This window comes from Gambusia affinis, linkage group LG13 (genome assembly GCF_019740435.1).
Source record: "Gambusia affinis linkage group LG13, SWU_Gaff_1.0, whole genome shotgun sequence".
In the NCBI taxonomy this organism is placed as follows: domain Eukaryota; kingdom Metazoa; phylum Chordata; class Actinopteri; order Cyprinodontiformes; family Poeciliidae; genus Gambusia; species Gambusia affinis.
This window is the reverse complement of record NC_057880.1, coordinates 19,989,998-20,008,890: the sequence shown is the minus strand read 5'-3', so window position 1 is coordinate 20,008,890 and position 18,893 is coordinate 19,989,998. Positions and strand designations below refer to the sequence as shown.

Sequence of the window (18,893 nt, the reverse complement as noted above, 5' to 3'; positions counted from 1 at the left end):
TATTATTTTTTACAGCTGGGAGCAGCAGATTAGGAGCTCAGAAGTTAAGATAAAACCAGAACTATGATCCCAGATCTCAGAGGAAATGATGCATTGATGAAAAGAAGGACCAAAGAGCAGAGAGAAGAAGAAATATCAAACCATTTCTTTTATCAATCATAATGGGGAAATATCAAATCCCTGACTACAACATCTCTGTGGTTGATAGAGATTTAAAGCGGAGCAGCATAAGCAAATGATGTGGATTAGCAGTGATTGGCAACAACTGATGGTGCCATCCAGGATGTGTTACTGTGAATATAGTCTCTGTTGGTTTGATATTGACTTGTTAGCCTGTCATGACAGTCATGAGACGGTCATACAACAACAGTCTTCAATCAGAGGCCTCTTGAGATTTGTTACAAGACTTACTGCTACTGGATATCCTTCCTGCCCACAGGATTACCATCCACAACAACTCTTTCAAGATAATGATTTGAGTTATGACATTTAATTTCCCTTTGGAATAAATGAAATATTTTTTAACTGAAAAGAGTGTTTATTTGCATTTCATTATTTTACCATAAAGGCGTTTGCAGCAATTCTATTGCCAGTAAGTACCAGATTTTCTCTAAACGCTTCCAGTGGACTGTAATCGAACTCAGATGGAGTTATTACTGCACCTTCACCTTCCTGTGAACCTCAGAAAATTGGAACACATAATAAAACCTGAAAGGTTTGAAGATTATAGGCTTTTGGCTGCTGATGAAGATGATCACCTTGCTTTGGTTTCTTGTTCTTTAATCCATTAGGCTTGGCCCAGCATGCCCAAGACAAGAGGAACGCTGTGGGTGAAGAAGAGGGCGTTTGACATATTAGCAGGCACAGAAACATAATCATCAGCTTTTTTTTCTGACCGCAGAATCTCTCAAAGAGAAAAGACGATGCTGCTCGATGGTGTAAATTTACTGCTATCTGATTTTTATGGCGATATGAGACACTGTAGACAAAACTGAAACAATTTAAAACAGGGATATTAGTGTAATGGAATAGGCAGACTGCTTTCTCACCGTAGAAGACGACAGTAATGGATCTGATCATGGTGAAGGATGTTCTGGTTCAGCAGCTCAGCCAGATGTTCTTGAATTACCGCTCCACCTTACAGAGAAGGGGAATGGGGCAAATGTTTACTTTTGTCTTCTAAGCTCATGTTTTCTTTGGGAGTGTAAAGAAAAAACTCAACAAACTTTCTAGAAAAAGAAAATCTTCATGTCTGGAGATGCAATGATAAATCTGCTGCAGCTAGAAGTTTCTGCTTGACAGAAAAAATATATTAGTTTTATTCTGATCAGTGCACCACCATATGCCAGTGGTACCAGGTAATGCTGACCTCAACACTCTTTGGTGTGGAAGTTATTACTGTGGGAACAATGGCCGAAGTTGGTTGCTTTTAGTATAAAGTGTAGTCAGAGGTAGAACATGTATACAAGAACCCATTTTAAAAGAAAATATATTTCACAGGTGTTAAGTGGTGTTAATTCAGACTCTAGAAGTGACTGGTCTCATTTCAATCCTTCTCCATTTATACTTTTTCAGTTTTGGTCATTTCGTACACTCTTGTGCTCTCTTCCGTTCCTTTTGAAGGCTGATCTCAGGTATATTAGAATTGCTTTCTCGCAGTTTCCTAGTGAAGTAAAGAGAATAGTGAGAAAGTGGGTTTGTGTGCATGCACATGTGCATGTAGGTATGTTGTGTGGTGTGTTTGTGTGTGTGTGGTGAAATATGGTTTATAGCTACAAGGAAACATAGAATTGGACATTTTTTTATCTTTTTTTTACCTCTCGACTTGACTGCTGGGTCTAATTGACCAAAACAGTACCGATGTAAAAAGTAGATGCAGGGAGTGGAAGGGTTAATGGACATCATCTAAACACATATTCTAATTTATTGAATGTGACTAAATAATATTGAAAATGGCATTTTTAAAATAAAATGCAGCTAAAAATGTCTTTAATAACTTTTTAACTCCTTTTTTAGAGTTTTATCATCTTTTGAGAGATGTCTATCTCATTTCCTATCAGAAACAACTTTTTAGTTGTGCAACAAAATCTAAATTCGAGCATATGAGTGATTTTGAGCCCAATTGTAACTCTACAATCTTCCAGAACCTCAGTGAACCTAAATGTGAGCAATTTTATTTTAAGTTTAGACTTCTTTATTATTGTTCACAAGACTAATGGTGCTTTTATTTACTTGTTTATTTATTTAATGCACTTATTTTATTACAATATTTTATAACTTTGTTTTTTCCTGGTGAAATTGTTGTTATTATACACAATTAAACATTGAAAATCAATAATACAAGACTCTAAATAAAAACATGTCACCTCAGAACTATTTTATCTGAGTTTAGAACTTGTTTTACAGGAACTGCTTTCTCATATGCAAGCGATGTTGCTTCTGATCATGATAAAGAACGATTGCTCAAGGCAGGAAGACTTAAAATAAAAATATGTTTTATCAGGGCAGACTATAGCTCTACAAAAATTATAGATTAGGTATACATCTTTGATCAATGCATCTTCAGTTATTCTGCAGGAAACAAGACCAAACAAAGACCTCCTGCAGCCTGAAACCACCCTGAGAGCCGAATTGTACTCAGAATGACCTGTTTAGCATGTGTCCTATTATAAGTCATGTTGTTGCACTTCAAAGGACAGTCATTTAAGGTAAAGACAGTATTTTAGCCAATCGCAATCTCACCTTCAAACATATGAGATAAACAGCCTAAAGAAATCCACCCGCTAACATCCATGCAATCAGCTTCATTAGAGAGCACACAGACATAATCTAATGAGGAAGGAATGGAGAACTGCCCTCAGATGGTTTATGCGCTTTAGCGTGACAGCCACATAAATCTGGATCCTGCTTAGAAATACAATCTGTTTGCGGCCAGGAGAAAACCTCCCTCAGCATCTGTCATTCAGAAGTCACACAGATGTAAGAACATTAAGCACACTTGTAGAACCATGTTTCATGTTAGGAAGAGAGTGGCTGAGGCTTTGCTCCATGCACCAGAATGTGTCATTATAGTTCTATTACTGCACAGCAAATCATGAACACTGACATACAGCAAGGAAATGCTTCACCACACAGAGTCTGAGAGTGAGAGCACCTCTTGAAAGACTGGCTTCATGTGTGTCCCCCATCAGCAAGTCCAGCTGATGTTTGCTTCATGCAGACATGGATGCTGATGCTTTGAAATATTTGTTACAGCTGTTCATAGCACCATGAGAGAACTACAGAAACATTTTCTTAAGGACTTTACTGTTCAATTGCTCCTGCTGGCAACTAGGGCTTAAATGATTAATCGGATTAACTGGAGCATACAGACTAAAAAAAATATTTGCTGAAAGAACACTATGTTCAAAGCAGCAAAACTGTATAAATAATATACAAATTTTACATTTAAGATAAAAAAAACAGCCTTTGTCTGTAAATATGCCCTTTCCAGAATTCATAAAGTGGCATAATTGCGTCGGGTCATTGGCTTACAGCATTCACTCCTGAATGAGGATGAAGCAACAGAAGAAAGTCAATTGCATTGAGTCACTGATTTGACATTGACTCTGGAGAAACCTCCAACTGAATTTCACTCAGTACGAGCAACCTGGGGGGTCTGAACCAAATCCAGGCCTTATTTCTGTGGTTGAGTTCAGAAACCTCCATTTTTTGGCCATGATTCACATCTTATGACCTTAGTCCACCTTCTCAAGTTGATAACCATGGCCTTAAACTTGGAGAAGCTGACCTTCATCCTGGCTGCTTCACTATGTGTAAAAACCTTAACTGTTCTCTAAAGATGATGGTTTAAAGACACCAGCATAACTACATAATTCACAAAAAGGTCAATACAAAAGATCAGAGCCTGAGGTTTCTGAACCAGATTCATGATTATGCCTAAAAGTCCTTCAATTCCACAAACAGGATCACTGATACGGCAGAGTCCAACCACACTTGGAACAATTTTGTGCTGTGAATGTGCAGCTTTAACCTTGATTTCACTGCAAGACCTTCATAGCATCACTGCTCTAACCAATATTCCACCACCTCTTCAGAATGCATTGAGGAAAATAGTTATAAGTTTTCTGCAGCTCTACAAAGCACATCAAGAGCGAATAACCAAACTTCCATGAGTCTCTTAGCAACTTTTCAAGGCTACTGGCCTGTTAAACAAGCTGGAGGTAAAACACACTGCTCCTCCTGAATTTGACGTTTGACTAGAGTAAGTTTTTCCAGGAAGGGTGAGAACTGGGATTTCTGAGGAGTTAAAACACAGTTTACAAGTGAATGAACCACAAAAACCTCACAAAACCCATTAACTGCAACTTCATTAACTGCAGACCAGATGCAGCTTCTATGATGCGTACAAAACAAAGAAAACATAAAGTTAAAAGTTGACGACAAATAATGCAAAACTGGAGAGCAGTAAGAGAATGCAGTAGAAAAAGGAGAGGCCCAAGCCTATGGCAGAATAACTAATAAGGTCACTCAGGATAACTTAATCTAAGCTAAATGTGAGACATATGACAATTAAACAGTGTAAAAGTAATTTATTACAGGGATAAATGGCAAGTTTAACAAGCACCCAATAAGCTGTACTGAAGTTGTGTCTGGTTTGAATTAATTTGCTGAATGCTTGGGTGCATGTAAGGTTGCATTTGCTGCGTGAACCTTCAGGATCTGCTCTCCTCAGATCCTGCAGGAAACCCCCAGGTTGTTCAAAGAAAACATTTTCTCTTCGCATAATTACTCAGAGCAGCCGCTCTTTTGGCACATAAATTACGTAGTCTGAAATTATTGTTATTTCGTTACTGTGATGTCATCCTTCTCAACAGAGGTGCAGCTCAGCCAAATTAATGCTTCCTTAGAAGCAATTACTGAAGGGGGCTCTACATTTAAGAAACCCTGGGTTTATGATTCCCTGTGAGGCAGATGGGGGTTCAGGTGAGGTCTGCTGTGCTCCTGTCTCGTATCGCCAGCTCTCTAGATGCACATATCTGTTCCAGCATGTTCACACTCTGCTGCTATCCACTGTGAGGACAAATTGCAGTCCTTTTTTCTGTAGCAGTCATCTGCATACCTGTCAAAGCTAGGTACAGTGGAAAAAAACACGTCAGTTCTCACAAATGCTGTAGCGGGTCATGTTTATAGTTTCCGACAATCACTTCATACATACTAATAAAAGTTGGGAAATACTTAGGTTTTCTCTTTTTTTTGGATTGGGGGGGGCGGACCAGCAGAGATTTCAGGGAGTTTCACTATGCATGCACTGCACCACAAGGTGACTCGTTGCATAAGCTAATTGTTTTCTTCTTTTTTAAATTCTGATGTTAAATTGCTGCAGGTTATACAACAAATTTAGCATTAAAACCCAATAACAACATCCATCCCAACATGTGTCAGGTGGGGAAAATGTGTGATGAAAACTAGAATTGCATATCAGGGTTATACTGTTGGGATTCTTTTTATCAACAAGGAATGTGATCAGAGCTGATGGGAAGATGGGTGGAACGAAATACACATGAATCCCACAAGAAAATGTCTTGCAGAGGTTCACCTTCCAATGGAAATTACATTACAGTGACCCCTACCCTCCTATTTGCAGTTTCACTTCTTTGTGATTTTTCTGTGAAAAGTACCCTCAAATTATTTGCAGAAAATCCACATGTAAATTTTTTCAAAGAGCATATATAAGATATTCTTGGGATATAGCGCAATGCTACTTGCCATACTACTGGCGAGCCATTTATTTTCCTTGGGGATGATTAGCTGTACCTCAAAGAGTGGAGATGTGGAAGACTATGATGGTTTCTACTCTTCATACTAATGCATGTTATTGAAAATTTTATGTTTGAACAAAACATAACTGTCTTAAAATAGACAGTTGTCAGCGTTTTTTAGGAAGGGTCTCCGGTAGGGGAGTACCAATTTATCTGTGTCCATTTTCTTAATTTTGAGAGATCAGGGATAGGCTGATACTTACATATAAAGCCAATATTATCCACCGAGATTATCTACCTCAGCAAAGGTCTAAAAATCAGCCATTGTCCTCTTTCACTGTTAGCCCCAACCTGTTGCAGTTAACAATAGTCACCCCACTTTTGCCAACTCAGCAACTTTCTTGCTATATATTGGCATTAGAAAAAATTTTAATTGACAGGTCAGATTTTTTTAACAATCAGAATCCAGCGATCAGCCAGAAAACTGAAATTGGTGCCACTCTGGCCTCATAAATTCACAATAAGCTGTGATCTCTAACCCCCATGAATACTGATAGTCTTCTTTAAACATACAGCCAAAGCTATCGGAATGGCTAAGTGTTAGGATGGCCTAGTCAAAGTCCATACCTGAGCACCATTGACAATCAGTGATGGGATTTGAAAAGAATGGAAAAATAATTCATGTGCACCACAACCTTAAATGGTTTCACAAAGCTCAGATTTTTCTATACAAATGCCAGTTTTTTAGGAAAAATCAGAAGCTTCAATGTTGTGCCTAGCAACAGAAGTAAAAGAAAACAGAACCCATATCAGGCAGGTGTTCCAAAGGAAGCTCCACTGCAAACAGGATGTCGACAATATGGGCTGGGAGACCACACATGCCTTAAAAAGTGGTTGTTCATGATGAGCTCTAAAAACACACTGTGGGCAATTAAAATTGCATGTTTCAACGCATTAGTGTAATCTCTCCATGCAGCCTAACTCTAAAAGTGAGGAGTTGTGTTCCCCGCTTGGCATAAACATTAATTTTCTGAAGTGGCCAGTGCAGATGCATTAAGGGTTAATAGCTGGGAGGGATTGGGAATTGTTTCAGAACTTGGTAAAACTCTGTTTCTGGGAGGAAGCAAGCCTGAAGCCAGGCTCTTTACACACATGACCAGGGAGTGTTAAAACCCACCATTCACAAGAGTCAGTGCTGTGCTCCAAACATTTTTAATGGACCAAAAAGCTGCAATAACAAGCAGAAAGAAAGTCAAACTCCAGCATGTCTCTACAGGGTCACTCCTGCTGCTGCTTCTGATACACGATTTGTTTATTGAGTTCCACAGGCTGAATTATTTTAACTCTTGGCAATCAGCTCAATGCAAGCTACAGCTTGTTGCTGGACATGTTAAACTGAGACCACCTGCGCTAAATCATCCTGCTTCAAAACAAGAATACGAATCAGGAGAATGTATATCAAGATGTCAAGCCTAGTTAAAGATGAAAAGTTTCCTCTCTGTTAGGCTACAAGTGGAAATAACTTAAAATAAAGTTTCAGGTGAAATCATAGGAAAAATAATGATTTTTTATTTTATTTTTTTTGTAACTTGTTATAAGTGAAAGTATGTAGTGCACCGCATACTGCAGATTGATGTCATGGTGAACCAAAACCAAGGCAGCTGTAAGTTTATTTAAGCAGTATGTATATTTGAGCATATATTTCACAATAAATTATTTACTAAAAATGGCAAAACTTCCAGTCATTATAATGAAAAATCCCCAAGGACTCGCATCATTGAGCAATTGCAAATCGATTCTCTGACAAATGAACTAATTATGCATCATTTAGCAAGTTAATAATTCACTCAAGCCACACAAATGCCACAGAAACCAGCATGCTGGAGTTGCTTCTCTCAGCTCCCTGTTCAAAACCTCCTCCACGTAGAGCAATGAAGGAGCCTTTACCTGAGGAGGTAATATAATCCCGTCCGCGTTAAAAACGTAATCCCATGCGGAATCCTTTCCTGGTATTCCTCCTCTGGATGAACCGAGGAGCAGCGATCCTTCCACCTGGAGTTTCACTTCAAACTGGATGGCTATGCTGATTAGAAGCGGAGAGCAGGATGGGTGCAGAGTTGTTCCCCCCCACCCCTCGTCCTCCTCCTATGGTTTGCCCGTCCCACTTCACGGTTTTTCACCCCGCCACAGATCAGCGCGGCTGTGAGGAGAGGACTGGGGTAGCCTGCAAAGGTATTCATGTCCTCTCACGCTTTGTCACGTTAAAACTGCAACATCAATGGATTTTATTTGATAGTCTAACACTAAGTAGGGATTCATTACAAAATGGAAAATCTGAAACGTGTGACAGTTATCTGCATTCCAGACCTCATGTTTTACTGTGCAACAGTCACACTCATTATAAATCCAGCTGTTCTGTGAAGGCTTCAAAGGTTTGTTAGAACATTAGTGTACAAACACCTCCTCATTCGGAGTGCCCCAAGTTCCATGTTAGGTCCAGTTCTGTTTTTATTTATTTTTTGCTGCTAGGGTTGATATATACATATAAAAAAAAACCACACATGGCTTTTCATTGCTATGCAGATGATCTTCAGATATATCTACAACTTAGTCCAGACTCTAATGCCTGGTTTCCACTCCGTGGGTTGGTGCGGTTGGGTTAATCTAGGTTGAATATGTATCTTTTTATTTACGTACTTTTATGTATTTAGAGATTCTGAATATTATGCTGAACTCCCTTTTTTGTATATACTCAGTCAGATCTTTCTGCTCCTCATACTGTCAGTGCAGTTTTGTTATTCAACTTATTCATTACTGATGCTCGATAAATAAACTTTAACTGACTTGACTTGATCAAGACCAAGGAACGCAGCAGACAGGTAAGGGGTGTAGTTGTGAACAAGTTTAGATTAGGTTAAAAAACAATATTTCAAACTTTGAATATCTCACAGAGCTCTGTTCTGTCCACCATCTGAAAATTAAGAGTATAACAAACTCAAACTCACTAAATATGACCAGCCAGGCAATGTGAATAAGCATCTTTTGGCAAAGTTTGCCAAAACAAAGTCAAGTACGAGGCAAACTTTGAAACTTCTCAGATCCTAATCCTAAATTAGGCTTTCTATAAAAGAGCCAAATTGTGAAAGCTTGTGAAATTAGTAATTTCTGTTCAAAGTGCAACTTACAAAATAATTTTTTTAAAGTTTCACTTTATAAAATGAAAGTGCAACTTTAATGTGCACTTTAAAGTCACACTTTAAATACATTGGAAAGACAGAAAACATGATCTAAAACATCTCCCAACAGGACATTTACCAAACTTTTCAACAGTAGAATAGAGCATGACAAAGGGCATAAGTACGAGGCAAAGGAACAACTAAGTGGTTCAGAGATTTAAGCTTTGAAACTTCCTAGATCCTAATCTTAAAGGGAATTGAGATTTTCTATAAACTGTATTCCCGATGAAAGCTTGTGAAACTTGTAATTTCTTTTTAAAATACAGCAACAATGGAAGGATAGAAGAAATCTGTATGGGGCAAATACTAAAAGCTATTGCTGGTTACATGCTTCTAGTCTAGTTCCACCATACAGGACAATTAAGAGTTGTTTTGCGAACACATCATCCACGGTCACTTTGGTGTTAATGACCTTTTGTCCAGCTATTGTAGCAAACCCTACCTCTCCTAACACCTGATACACGATATCAACCTTACATGACTCCCAAATCCTGAGCTATAGTTGGTTTATGCAGACTGTTGGCGCATAGGGTATTGTGGATGCTTCCCTGCCATTTGAAGCTACAAGTCTGAAGTACTGCTGTAAAAGAGCTCATTGTGTGTGCTATTACAGTCTCTGCAGGAGCCACTGGGGAGCTTTATTCAAGATTAGATCCCTCTGCCCCAAGTAGACCAAGAGGGCAGACTGAGTTTCAGGGTTATTCATTTCTCTTACACCCCTGCCATCTCCTTGACAGGTTGTAAACAGAGAAAATTTGCAACTCACAGCTCTCTGGACTGGATTTCCTATGAAAACATAACCCCTCTGCTTCTGACTTTAGCTGGCCAACAGAGTGACGATGAGACTAATGCAGATGTGAAACTGCTCATCTTTTTGGACACTGTGTTATCTGCAGCGTATATGTGAGATTAGCCTGTGAGCACCCTCGAGGGTGCACTGAAAAATAGCATCAGATACTTCAGTCAAGTCAAGGATGGTTCAGTGGTTCCAGATGATACAACGGATCTCATGTCTCAGCACTTTACTGCTTCCACATTTCATGGATTGTTCCAAAAAGGATTTAGGTGGGCCGGTTGTGCTTTCCTGGAAAGGTCGTGGCCTGTAGTGCTGGTATAATTTATTTACAAGGTAAATGCCACACTAATTAACTGCAAAGTAGTTTTAATTAGTACCAGGAAAGCCATCCAAGTCCACTGGTCAGTGCATAGGAAACTGCCAGTTCAAACTGATGTACTGAAACAAAAATAAAAAATATAATTTGAGCCTTCAAAAAATTGTTTATTAGCGCACATTCTGATGACAAACATGGGTACATCTGTTTATGAAGATGGGTACGATGAAGAAAATACAAAAAACAGTCAATCCCACCCTTGTACTCCTGGTTTAAAACAGTCTTAGAGTCTGTCACTCCAATACTCTGACGTTTCAATGTGTGAAGGCACATTGATGTGGAAGATCTCAGGAGGAGTCTCAGGAGGACTGTTGACCCCTGAGTCGCTGTCAGGGTTGGACCCGTTTGGCTCTCCTGCCAAATATTTCACCTCTGGTCTTTGGGCAGGAAGCGGTGGGTTTTGGAGCAAGTTCTCAGCTTTTGGTTTGATGTTTCTAAAGTGTTGCAGATGCACCACTTCCCTGCTCTCTGGAATGCACGGAAACAGCTGTGAGACCTCTTTGCGAAATCTGGAGCTCATGCCAAAGTATATGAGAGGGTTGTAGAAGCTGGCAGACTTGGAGAAGAGGCGGGTGACGATGCTGGTGGTGCTGGGTACGTGGAAACCCCAGGCCGACCACATGGAGACAACCGCGTACGGTGACCAGGCCATGATGAAAGCAGTGCAGATTACAATAGAAATCTAGTGGAGAGCACAAAAGATCACTATGGTTTCCTTTTAAATTCTGCAACCAAGAATTTCATGATTCTACTTTTGACTTACCCTCGTGACATCTTTTTCTATCTTCCTTTGTCGCGCAGAGAGAAAACCATCAGCCGACATTGCATTTGTGCATTTTACAGATTTTATAATGGATATGTAGGAGAAGAGCATGATGATCACAGGGATGAAAAAGCAAAAGATAAGGATAGAGATTATGTAAGACTTGTAGATGGTGGAATAATTGGCTTTGGACCAGTCCACCTCACAGGTGCCATAACCCCGATCTGCAAAAAACAAGATGCAGACAATCATGCTATAGCTCAGTAATAATTACAGATGAACTGATATCCTCTTTTGGTGTTGTTGTTATTCTAGTTTGGTTTGAATATGGACCATACAGGAACTGGTTATTATGACCTCTGGACATTTTGTGCTTTCTCTTTTGTTGTTTCATACCAGCCATGCTTTAGTTCCTTCCTACTGTGGTAATGTTTCATACCTGGTTTAGTACTTTAAAGAGCTCATAATCCTCATTGAGAAAATGTCTTTATATTTCTCCAATTAATTTGATCTAGCTTTAGGAAATCCTTCATAGTTTTTTGTTTTTTGTTTTCGATCAAGGATCCTAATTTGTCATATTTTAAAAATATATATGTTAGTGACTTTTGGCCTTTAGTGAAGAGCCATTTGACAAGAAAGAGGATGGAGAGAGAATGGACCGACATGCAGTGTCTGGCTTGATACCATGAACTGAACACAAGAAAACCATCTCGAGGATTATATCCTCTGTAAATGCTACCAACTGAGCTACCAAATGCCCAAAAGTCATATTTTATATGGGTTGAGCCAAACAAAAATCAAAGGAAAAGAAAGAGGGAAAAAAATCCCAATTAAATAAAATTAGAAGTGAGACTCAAACATTTTTAGTTTTATTTGTCCCTAAAATACCCAACTACCAAGGAAAACTAAAAAGGAATATGGCTAAGTATATTGATAGAAAACAGTTTTGTACAAAATTGACTCAAGTGGGTACAAAACAAATATTATATTTTGGTGAAGTGTCAAACTGGAACAGACCTGTGTAGCTGCCCCATCCCAGGAGTGGCGCGACAGACCAGAACAGCGCTCCAGTCCAAATGAAAATTAGGGAGATTGCGATGGTGTTGATGCTGATGCAGTGTGCTGCAAAAATACACAGAAAAAAGAAAAGGCAATGTCAAAAAAAACAATACATAGTTTATGAGTTTGATTTTTAGTTCATAAAGGTTAAATGTTTTTGGCAAACAGAAACAGTGAGAGGCTTCGAAGGAAGGAAATTCTTGTTACTTGTTATGAATGTCAGCATTCTCATTGACATTTGTTGAACAATGAAGTCTTTTATTGGCAGCCTTTACCAAACACTTGTGTCTGAAAAGGACATCTGTTGGAATGATATTACACACATTTTTGCAATCAGAGGAAACTATTTAAAGGCCAACCTTTTCGTTGCAGTTCGAAAACATATTTCAGAGCTATGCTACAAGGAATTGCAAATTCATATAGACATTTCAATATTTCATCACTAACTTTATATTTTATAAATTTTAACACAAATCTGTGCTTAACTGTTAATAGAGAGTAAGGTTCCCCATGTTGTTTAACATTGTAAAGCTATAAAAAGAGTCCATTTTTATTTGCTGAGTCAATACTTTGAGGGAACACCTTTAATCCAATCAGAGCTGGAAGTGTTTTTCTTTGTCTCTCAAACAGATTTACAAATGTAAAGACTGAACTCTTTGCCCAGTCTTTTTGCAAAATAGTTGAAGTGAGACTGAGAGGATCTCTGAACAACAAATTGAAAGTCTTCCTACAGATTCTCAATCAGATTTAGTGCTCAAAGCTTTTCTTGCAGGATTTACCTTTGTCCATCCTGCAATTAACTGAATGAACTTTTACACATTTGACAAAATGTGTAAAAGTTCAAGGGATATAAATACTTCTGTAAAACTGTAAGTACAGAAACTGAGCTTTTTGTAGCTTTCACACCAACTCACCTCACATACGTGGTGGTTAATTTGCTCCTTAGATTGTTTAAATTGCTCTATTCAGACCTCGGTTAGTCATTTTCAATGGCTATATTATGGCATATAATGCAACTGGTGATATCCCACACTTGCCACTAATGGGCACAGTTTACAGTCACAGCGTTTTAAAAACAACCGCCAACTACGTAAAATCAGATACAGTTTTTCACCCTCATTTCTATGTAATTAGGACATTCTTTGACATTCGGATGCAGTCTCAAAAAAAGGAAATGTCACCTCAAATTGTCTTAATGACATACTGGAGAAATATAAATGGAATGGCTGGAGACGAATGGTAGTTATTTTCCTGGCTGAAAACAGAAACAGACTTTTCTGTCAGAGAAGGTCAGTGGAATGAGAAGGAGGGCAGTCATGATGGTAAACAGCCCTCTTTGTGTTTTCACACTTGCACTCTGAGAAGTTTGTTCTGACCTTTTTGCGGGTGGCATCCCTTGATGTATCTGGTGACGCTGATGACTGTTAAGGTGTTGATGCTCACAAGGCCAAAGAGCAGCGTGAGGAAGCCGTCTACCTGGAAGAAGATGGACACAGGGGATTTATTGCATAACATCATTACAGTGTCTTCACCAGACAAAAGATGGGGCCAATCTGATCCTTCCAGACCCAATATTTACATCATTCTTTAATCAGATTCAACTGTAGGTCATAATTTGGTTAATTATTCTCCCAAAGTTATATTGCAGTGCACTTGCTTTTGCTATATTTTATAATCTTTTTACATCGTTTAGCCACTTTTTGTTCCATTGCATTATCTTTCAGCTTAATAGTTAAATATTTTGATTGTTACACGTGAAATGTTTTGAATCTGTGTTTTTTGTACTGCCTGTTTTGGACAGAACATTTTGCAAAGAGATCTTCGATATCATTAAGTACTCTCCTAGCTAAAGAAAAGTTAATAAATAAAAAAAGCTAAAGCTCACAGCTAAACAACTCCAGCATATTTAATAAAATACACAATTTTACTATAAATATTATGAATACATATCTGTCCATGCATCGATGTCCGAAAAGAAGAACAATTTTTCACTTTCACTAGTGAAGCATTATGGCTTTCGCTATAATAAGTGGATTAAGGCTCCTTTCATCTTCTCGCTCTGTTTCTTCTTGATGACACATAAGCATCCTGCATGGTTTTGCTGTTTTACTGTACGACCTTTCTCTTTTAACATGAACATATTTTAGTTTAATGGTATATAAATCTCGCTAAAACAGGACATTTTTTTTTTGTTTTAATAAGATTCCACTGTATTCCTGCTCTGGTAAATAAATGCTTCAAAATATGACCTTATCAAAAACGATATCAGCAATTGAGGTGACGATCATCCACAAAACAAATTATTTTCTCACTCTAACACATTGTTATTTAAAGTAAGCAAGTTTAATGACCATGAAGAAATCGTTCCCATATTCCTTTGACCTACATGTTGATAACATGTTGATGGCTAAAAGAAACATGACAAAATAACTTTGTCAAGCTTTGTTGACATTTTGGTATAGTATATCTACTTTATTGACACTGTATTGCACCTACAATCAGCTTTTTAAAATTTTTTACTTTCTTGTAAAGTCAGCTGTACATCCCTCGTTTAAGTTAAATATTCAGGTTGTTCACCTAAGATGAACAGAAAATGTGAACTGAATTGGATGATAGATAACAGAATTATTGTGATGTATCACACAAACTGCACTCATCAACTTTTCCCGCCGATAGTGTTGATGTAAACTTTGGTTTACATATTGTTTATGTATATATCTCTGAATTACAGACCTTTTTGAAAGGTGTTAGTGTTTCCATTTCTCTCAGAGTGTGCAACACCCGGCTCCCTGCTGGGTCACTTCCAGGTAAATCACCTCATTTCAGGTCATTTGCTAATTACTATCTTGATCTTCCTTTGTACTAATCCAGTTACATACACTCATCACAATTTTCTCACTCGCTCTGGTTCCTGGGGTTTTAATTCAAAGCTAATTTCTTGCACATGTAGGAAGAATCAAAAGAGAAATAAATGATGACTGTACTGTTTTTGGCTGCATGTTTGGCTCTGTGAAGCCCAATTCGGCTTCCTAAGGTTCAAATACACCAAGCAGGCTGGGGTTTGTTCTGGTCACATCACGTTTCGTGCAGTAATCTGCTTCTCACATGCTTGTTCACATGCTCTTTCCTTTTCTAAAGTGTTACTTTTAGAGTATACCCTTATTTCTAATTTTGACTACCACTCCCATCTCAGCTCACCTCTCAGGGGAAGGTAAGATAAGACTGCCACGCTACAGCTTTTCAACACCTTGTTTTTCTATAATTTTTTAGGGAGTTTTCCTTGACGTTCCTGCACGGATCCCAACTTTCTACCAGAGCTAGCCTTGAGCAAGAAAAATACCCTGCTTGAATTCCAGGCAGAAGAATGACAACAATTTAATTTTGAGCTGTGGCTGCGAGCGGATAAAAAAAACACATGGCTGAATGGTGGACTTCACTGCTTACACAAATAAAACGTGCTTTTAAAATTAAGTTTTTAGATGGAAATTGCAATTGTGTTGAAAAAAAAAGAACAAATGATTAAAATATGCTAAAAAAAATCAATGGGAAAGCTCCTAATAGTTCTCCATTTGGTTGTTGAACTGGTACTAGGAGAGTTTTGCCCGTTTAAAGGTCTCCAACATGCTAATCTTATTACAGATTTAACCTCTAGCCTAGCAAGTACCAAAATCCCCTGCAGATGCATGAGCACACACTTGCACGCATACTCTATTCACGGTAAAACCTCTGCTGTTTTGTAATGCAATGAATTAACTGGAAAAAATAGACAATGCACATAATGTTGTTTACAACTCAGAACATTGCATGATAACATTTTACCTTTTTAATTTCTATTAAACATCATCGCTATACCACAGCTTAAGATTTAACAGAAAAAAATATCCTGAAAACAAAGAATTGTTTGGATTATTTAGCGTTTGTTTTCACATTTGGTTTACCTGGCAAGTCCAGATCCATGTGATCAGATACCCGTCATCTTTCAGGATGTTAAATATTTCCAGAATTCCCCGAGAGTAGCCAAACACTGAGATGCTGGCATCAGAAATGGCGAGGTTGAAGGTGAAGAAATCTGTTGGTTGGAGTAAGGCCCGCTGGCGGTACAGGACAAATATCACCAGACTGTTTCCAAACCATGAAAGCCATCCTGCAAAGAAGCGATATCAGAGATATTTTCAAGACTATCTTATCTGACAGTGCAGATAAAACTAGATTGGTAAAATATATTCAAATATAGATGATGTTCAACAGAAAAGTTACACATGGTCTAATGTTTTAAAATGCAAAATATAATCATTTGTTGGTGTAGTAGTTGACTAGCAACAAACCACATCATGATGAGCTGTACTTGCATAATTTATACAACATAAATTACATTTGTGTACATTTTACCATGAGCATATTTATGCTATGGGTTTTACAGTCAGATGATGTTACAGTAAAGTACACAAACTGCATAATAACTGGAACATTAATATTTATAATTGTTGTATATTTACTTGATGATTTTGATGACATTTGACAAAATGTAATGTTTACTGCTAGTTTCATAATTGGTTACTGTATAATGTTTTATGGTTATAAGCACTTTGAACTTTACTTGTCAATATTTTTTATATTTATTCTCTTATTGTAACATTTTGGGAATTTTTAAAAATTTTTTATTCATTTTTTAAATCATGATTAGTCATAACTTTAAAAATTGGTAATTATGATAATTTGTACAAACTTGCATTGTTGTATTACATGTTCGATACCTGATTTGATTCTATTGATAAGCTGTAAATAATTTGCAGTTCATTGACATATTTCGTCTCTCTCAAGTTGTAGGAATTTTTTTTGGAAGGCGTTTCTGCAAATGTTTTTTTAGGCACATCATCTAATCCAAATCCAGAGATAGGAGGCTATGCATGTCCAAAACCCAGTAACAGAAGAAACCAGTAATGAGTGATGCGACCAATGTAAGCAGAAAAGCTGACTATTGCTCCTAAACAGCTCATTCTGAGCTGTTTAGGGGTTGTTTTAAGAGAAAGACTTAAATTTGTTTAAATTTGTTATAATATTTTGAATGTTCAATCCTTTTTTTCCAGGAAATTTCCCCTCTCAACTGTAGAAGTAGCTGAAGAGTAGATTCAGTTTCAGTATCTTCATGTGATCTTTTCTGTCTCTTTTTCCTAATGTAAATGGTTTATGTTACACGTTAGTGTGATTAATAATAAATCAGTTCTTGATTACATTAGATATTGGTTCCTGTTGTTCATACAAATAAGCAGATATCCATATTTTTGATTAATGCTAAACAAATCTTAGACTAAAATGCATAAATATCCACCTGCTTGTTTAAATGTTTGTTTGAATTTTTTCAATGAGAAGGAAATGATTCATCTTTCAATACATGAATGCCTGCAGAATAGGAACCTGTCACTAAGGTTAGACAGTCTTTGACTTACCCAGCACTATCAGGTAGACTCCAACGATGGTTTCTCCTTGTTCAGAGAGAGGAGCCTCTGTATGCAGAGTGCTGAGGTTATTATTCCTCCATGGAATATTCACCACCTTTAGTGGAAAACCCTTCAGCGTTATTTCCATGGTCTGAACTTTGATGCCTTGGCATGAATCCTTCCTGTCCTCGACGACAGCTTTGCTCTCCACTGCTTCCTGCAGATACTGTCGTCGTTTACCAGTAGGGATGACTGGCCAGTTGGTTTTAAATCCAGCTTAGACACAGTCACTAATACCTGCCTGCTCATTTGTTCCAATGTCTGGACTGGTAATCCTATCTATTTCTTACAACTAAGAAGATAGGGATTTTGGGTGGAAATCCTTGTCAATAGCAATGTATCCAGTAAGCCTTGCAGAGTCACCTGATTTAGTTTTAATTAGGTAAAGAACCAGGATTAATCAGCGGCAATCAAAGGACATCTGTAAAGTTTAAACAGAAATTTTGAGCTGTTGATCAAATCCCAACCTACCACTGTTTTTTTTTTTCATTTCAACTTCATCATTTGAAAAATTAATCCATTCCAACCTCCCTAGCAATATAATATCTCCACGGTTTTCTCATTTTCTTTCTGTTAACTTCTTTATCAAAATTACCTTGATCTGGTTAAGCTTCTTTATAAACTCTTGGAGTACATAGCATGTTTTCAACTCATTGCAATATCCTAAATTTAGAAAAGAGAAAGTAGAAATGTACCTTTTTTACTTTAAAAAGCATAAATGAGATGATAGCTGCATAATAAACCAGGTGGAGTACCTAGACGCATTACCATGAATGATCAGATGTGAAAGTAAATTTAATTTGACTCAACAGCACCTGCTCTTGGTTCAGATGGACTCATTTTAAAGCAAGATGTTTACTTATCAAAATGTTCTTAAAATGCAAAAATCTTAGGTGCAGCCCAAAGTATTTACCTTATTTTTTAACATTTATTTGCTTTAATTTTAATTTCATAGTAAATAGGAGCACAAACATATAAAAATCACTAGAGAAAAGTGCACCTTGTTCATTAAGCTGGACTAAATATAGACCATTTTTAAACGATGACCTCGTATCAAGGCCTTATTGCTTAATGTAGACTAAGGTTACAATCAGTTTCTCCCCAAAATGTGAAAACTATAGGCCTTTCTTAAATAAAGTATAGATTAAATTAAGTTTATTATGTACATTTTTTACAGCTTTAATGTTACACATATCCTGTACTATTAACCTAAAACATAAAAAAATAGTTAAAGAACCAAAAAAAAAAAAGAAACACAAAAGTCTTTGGTGGAAAATGACAGAAAACATGTCAGGTGAACAGTTGGAACATCTAGATCTTTTTTCACATTTTGTCTTTTGTGACAACAGAGCTGAATAAGTGTATCACATGAAGAGGGCAGTGGTGATACACTATTCTTCAAC

General features: G+C 37.4%; 2 protein-coding genes across 2 annotated transcripts in view; both read right to left on the bottom strand.

The window, feature by feature from the left end:
* Window positions 1-7,825, bottom strand: part of vit (vitrin) — a 33,439-nt gene extending 25,614 nt beyond the window's left edge. The window contains exons 1-3 of the mRNA XM_044136897.1: window positions 7,710-7,825; window positions 1,050-1,137; window positions 759-824 (exon numbers count right to left, since the gene is read on the bottom strand). Of these exons, the coding sequence (XP_043992832.1) occupies window positions 759-824; window positions 1,050-1,080 (97 nt within the window). The 5' untranslated portion in view covers window positions 1,081-1,137; window positions 7,710-7,825. The remainder of the gene's footprint in view (window positions 1-758; window positions 825-1,049; window positions 1,138-7,709) is intronic.
* Window positions 7,826-10,393: 2,568 nt separating this feature from the next.
* On the bottom strand, window positions 10,394-17,578 carry LOC122842477 (visual pigment-like receptor peropsin). The gene is made up of 6 exons (XM_044136399.1): window positions 17,440-17,578; window positions 15,931-16,136; window positions 13,369-13,468; window positions 11,951-12,055; window positions 10,934-11,157; window positions 10,394-10,852 (listed from the first exon to the last, which is right to left on the bottom strand). Exons 1-6 carry the CDS (start codon window positions 17,576-17,578, stop codon window positions 10,394-10,396), a joined length of 1,233 nt encoding a protein of 410 aa, XP_043992334.1.
* Window positions 17,579-18,893: the final 1,315 nt, after the last annotated feature.

Excerpts from the sequence above, each read along its gene's own strand:
- LOC122842477 (XM_044136399.1), bottom strand. The coding sequence starts at position 17,578 with ATGGAAATAACGCTGAAGGGTTTTCCACTAAAGGTGGTGAATATTCCA. Across the intron at positions 13,469-15,930 it reads CATGGATCTGGACTTGCCAG|GTAGACGGCTTCCTCACGCT; the intron begins GTAAACCAAATG and ends ATCTTCTTCCAG. Across the intron at positions 12,056-13,368 it reads GGGATGCCACCCGCAAAAAG|CACACTGCATCAGCATCAAC; the intron begins GTCAGAACAAAC and ends GTATTTTTGCAG.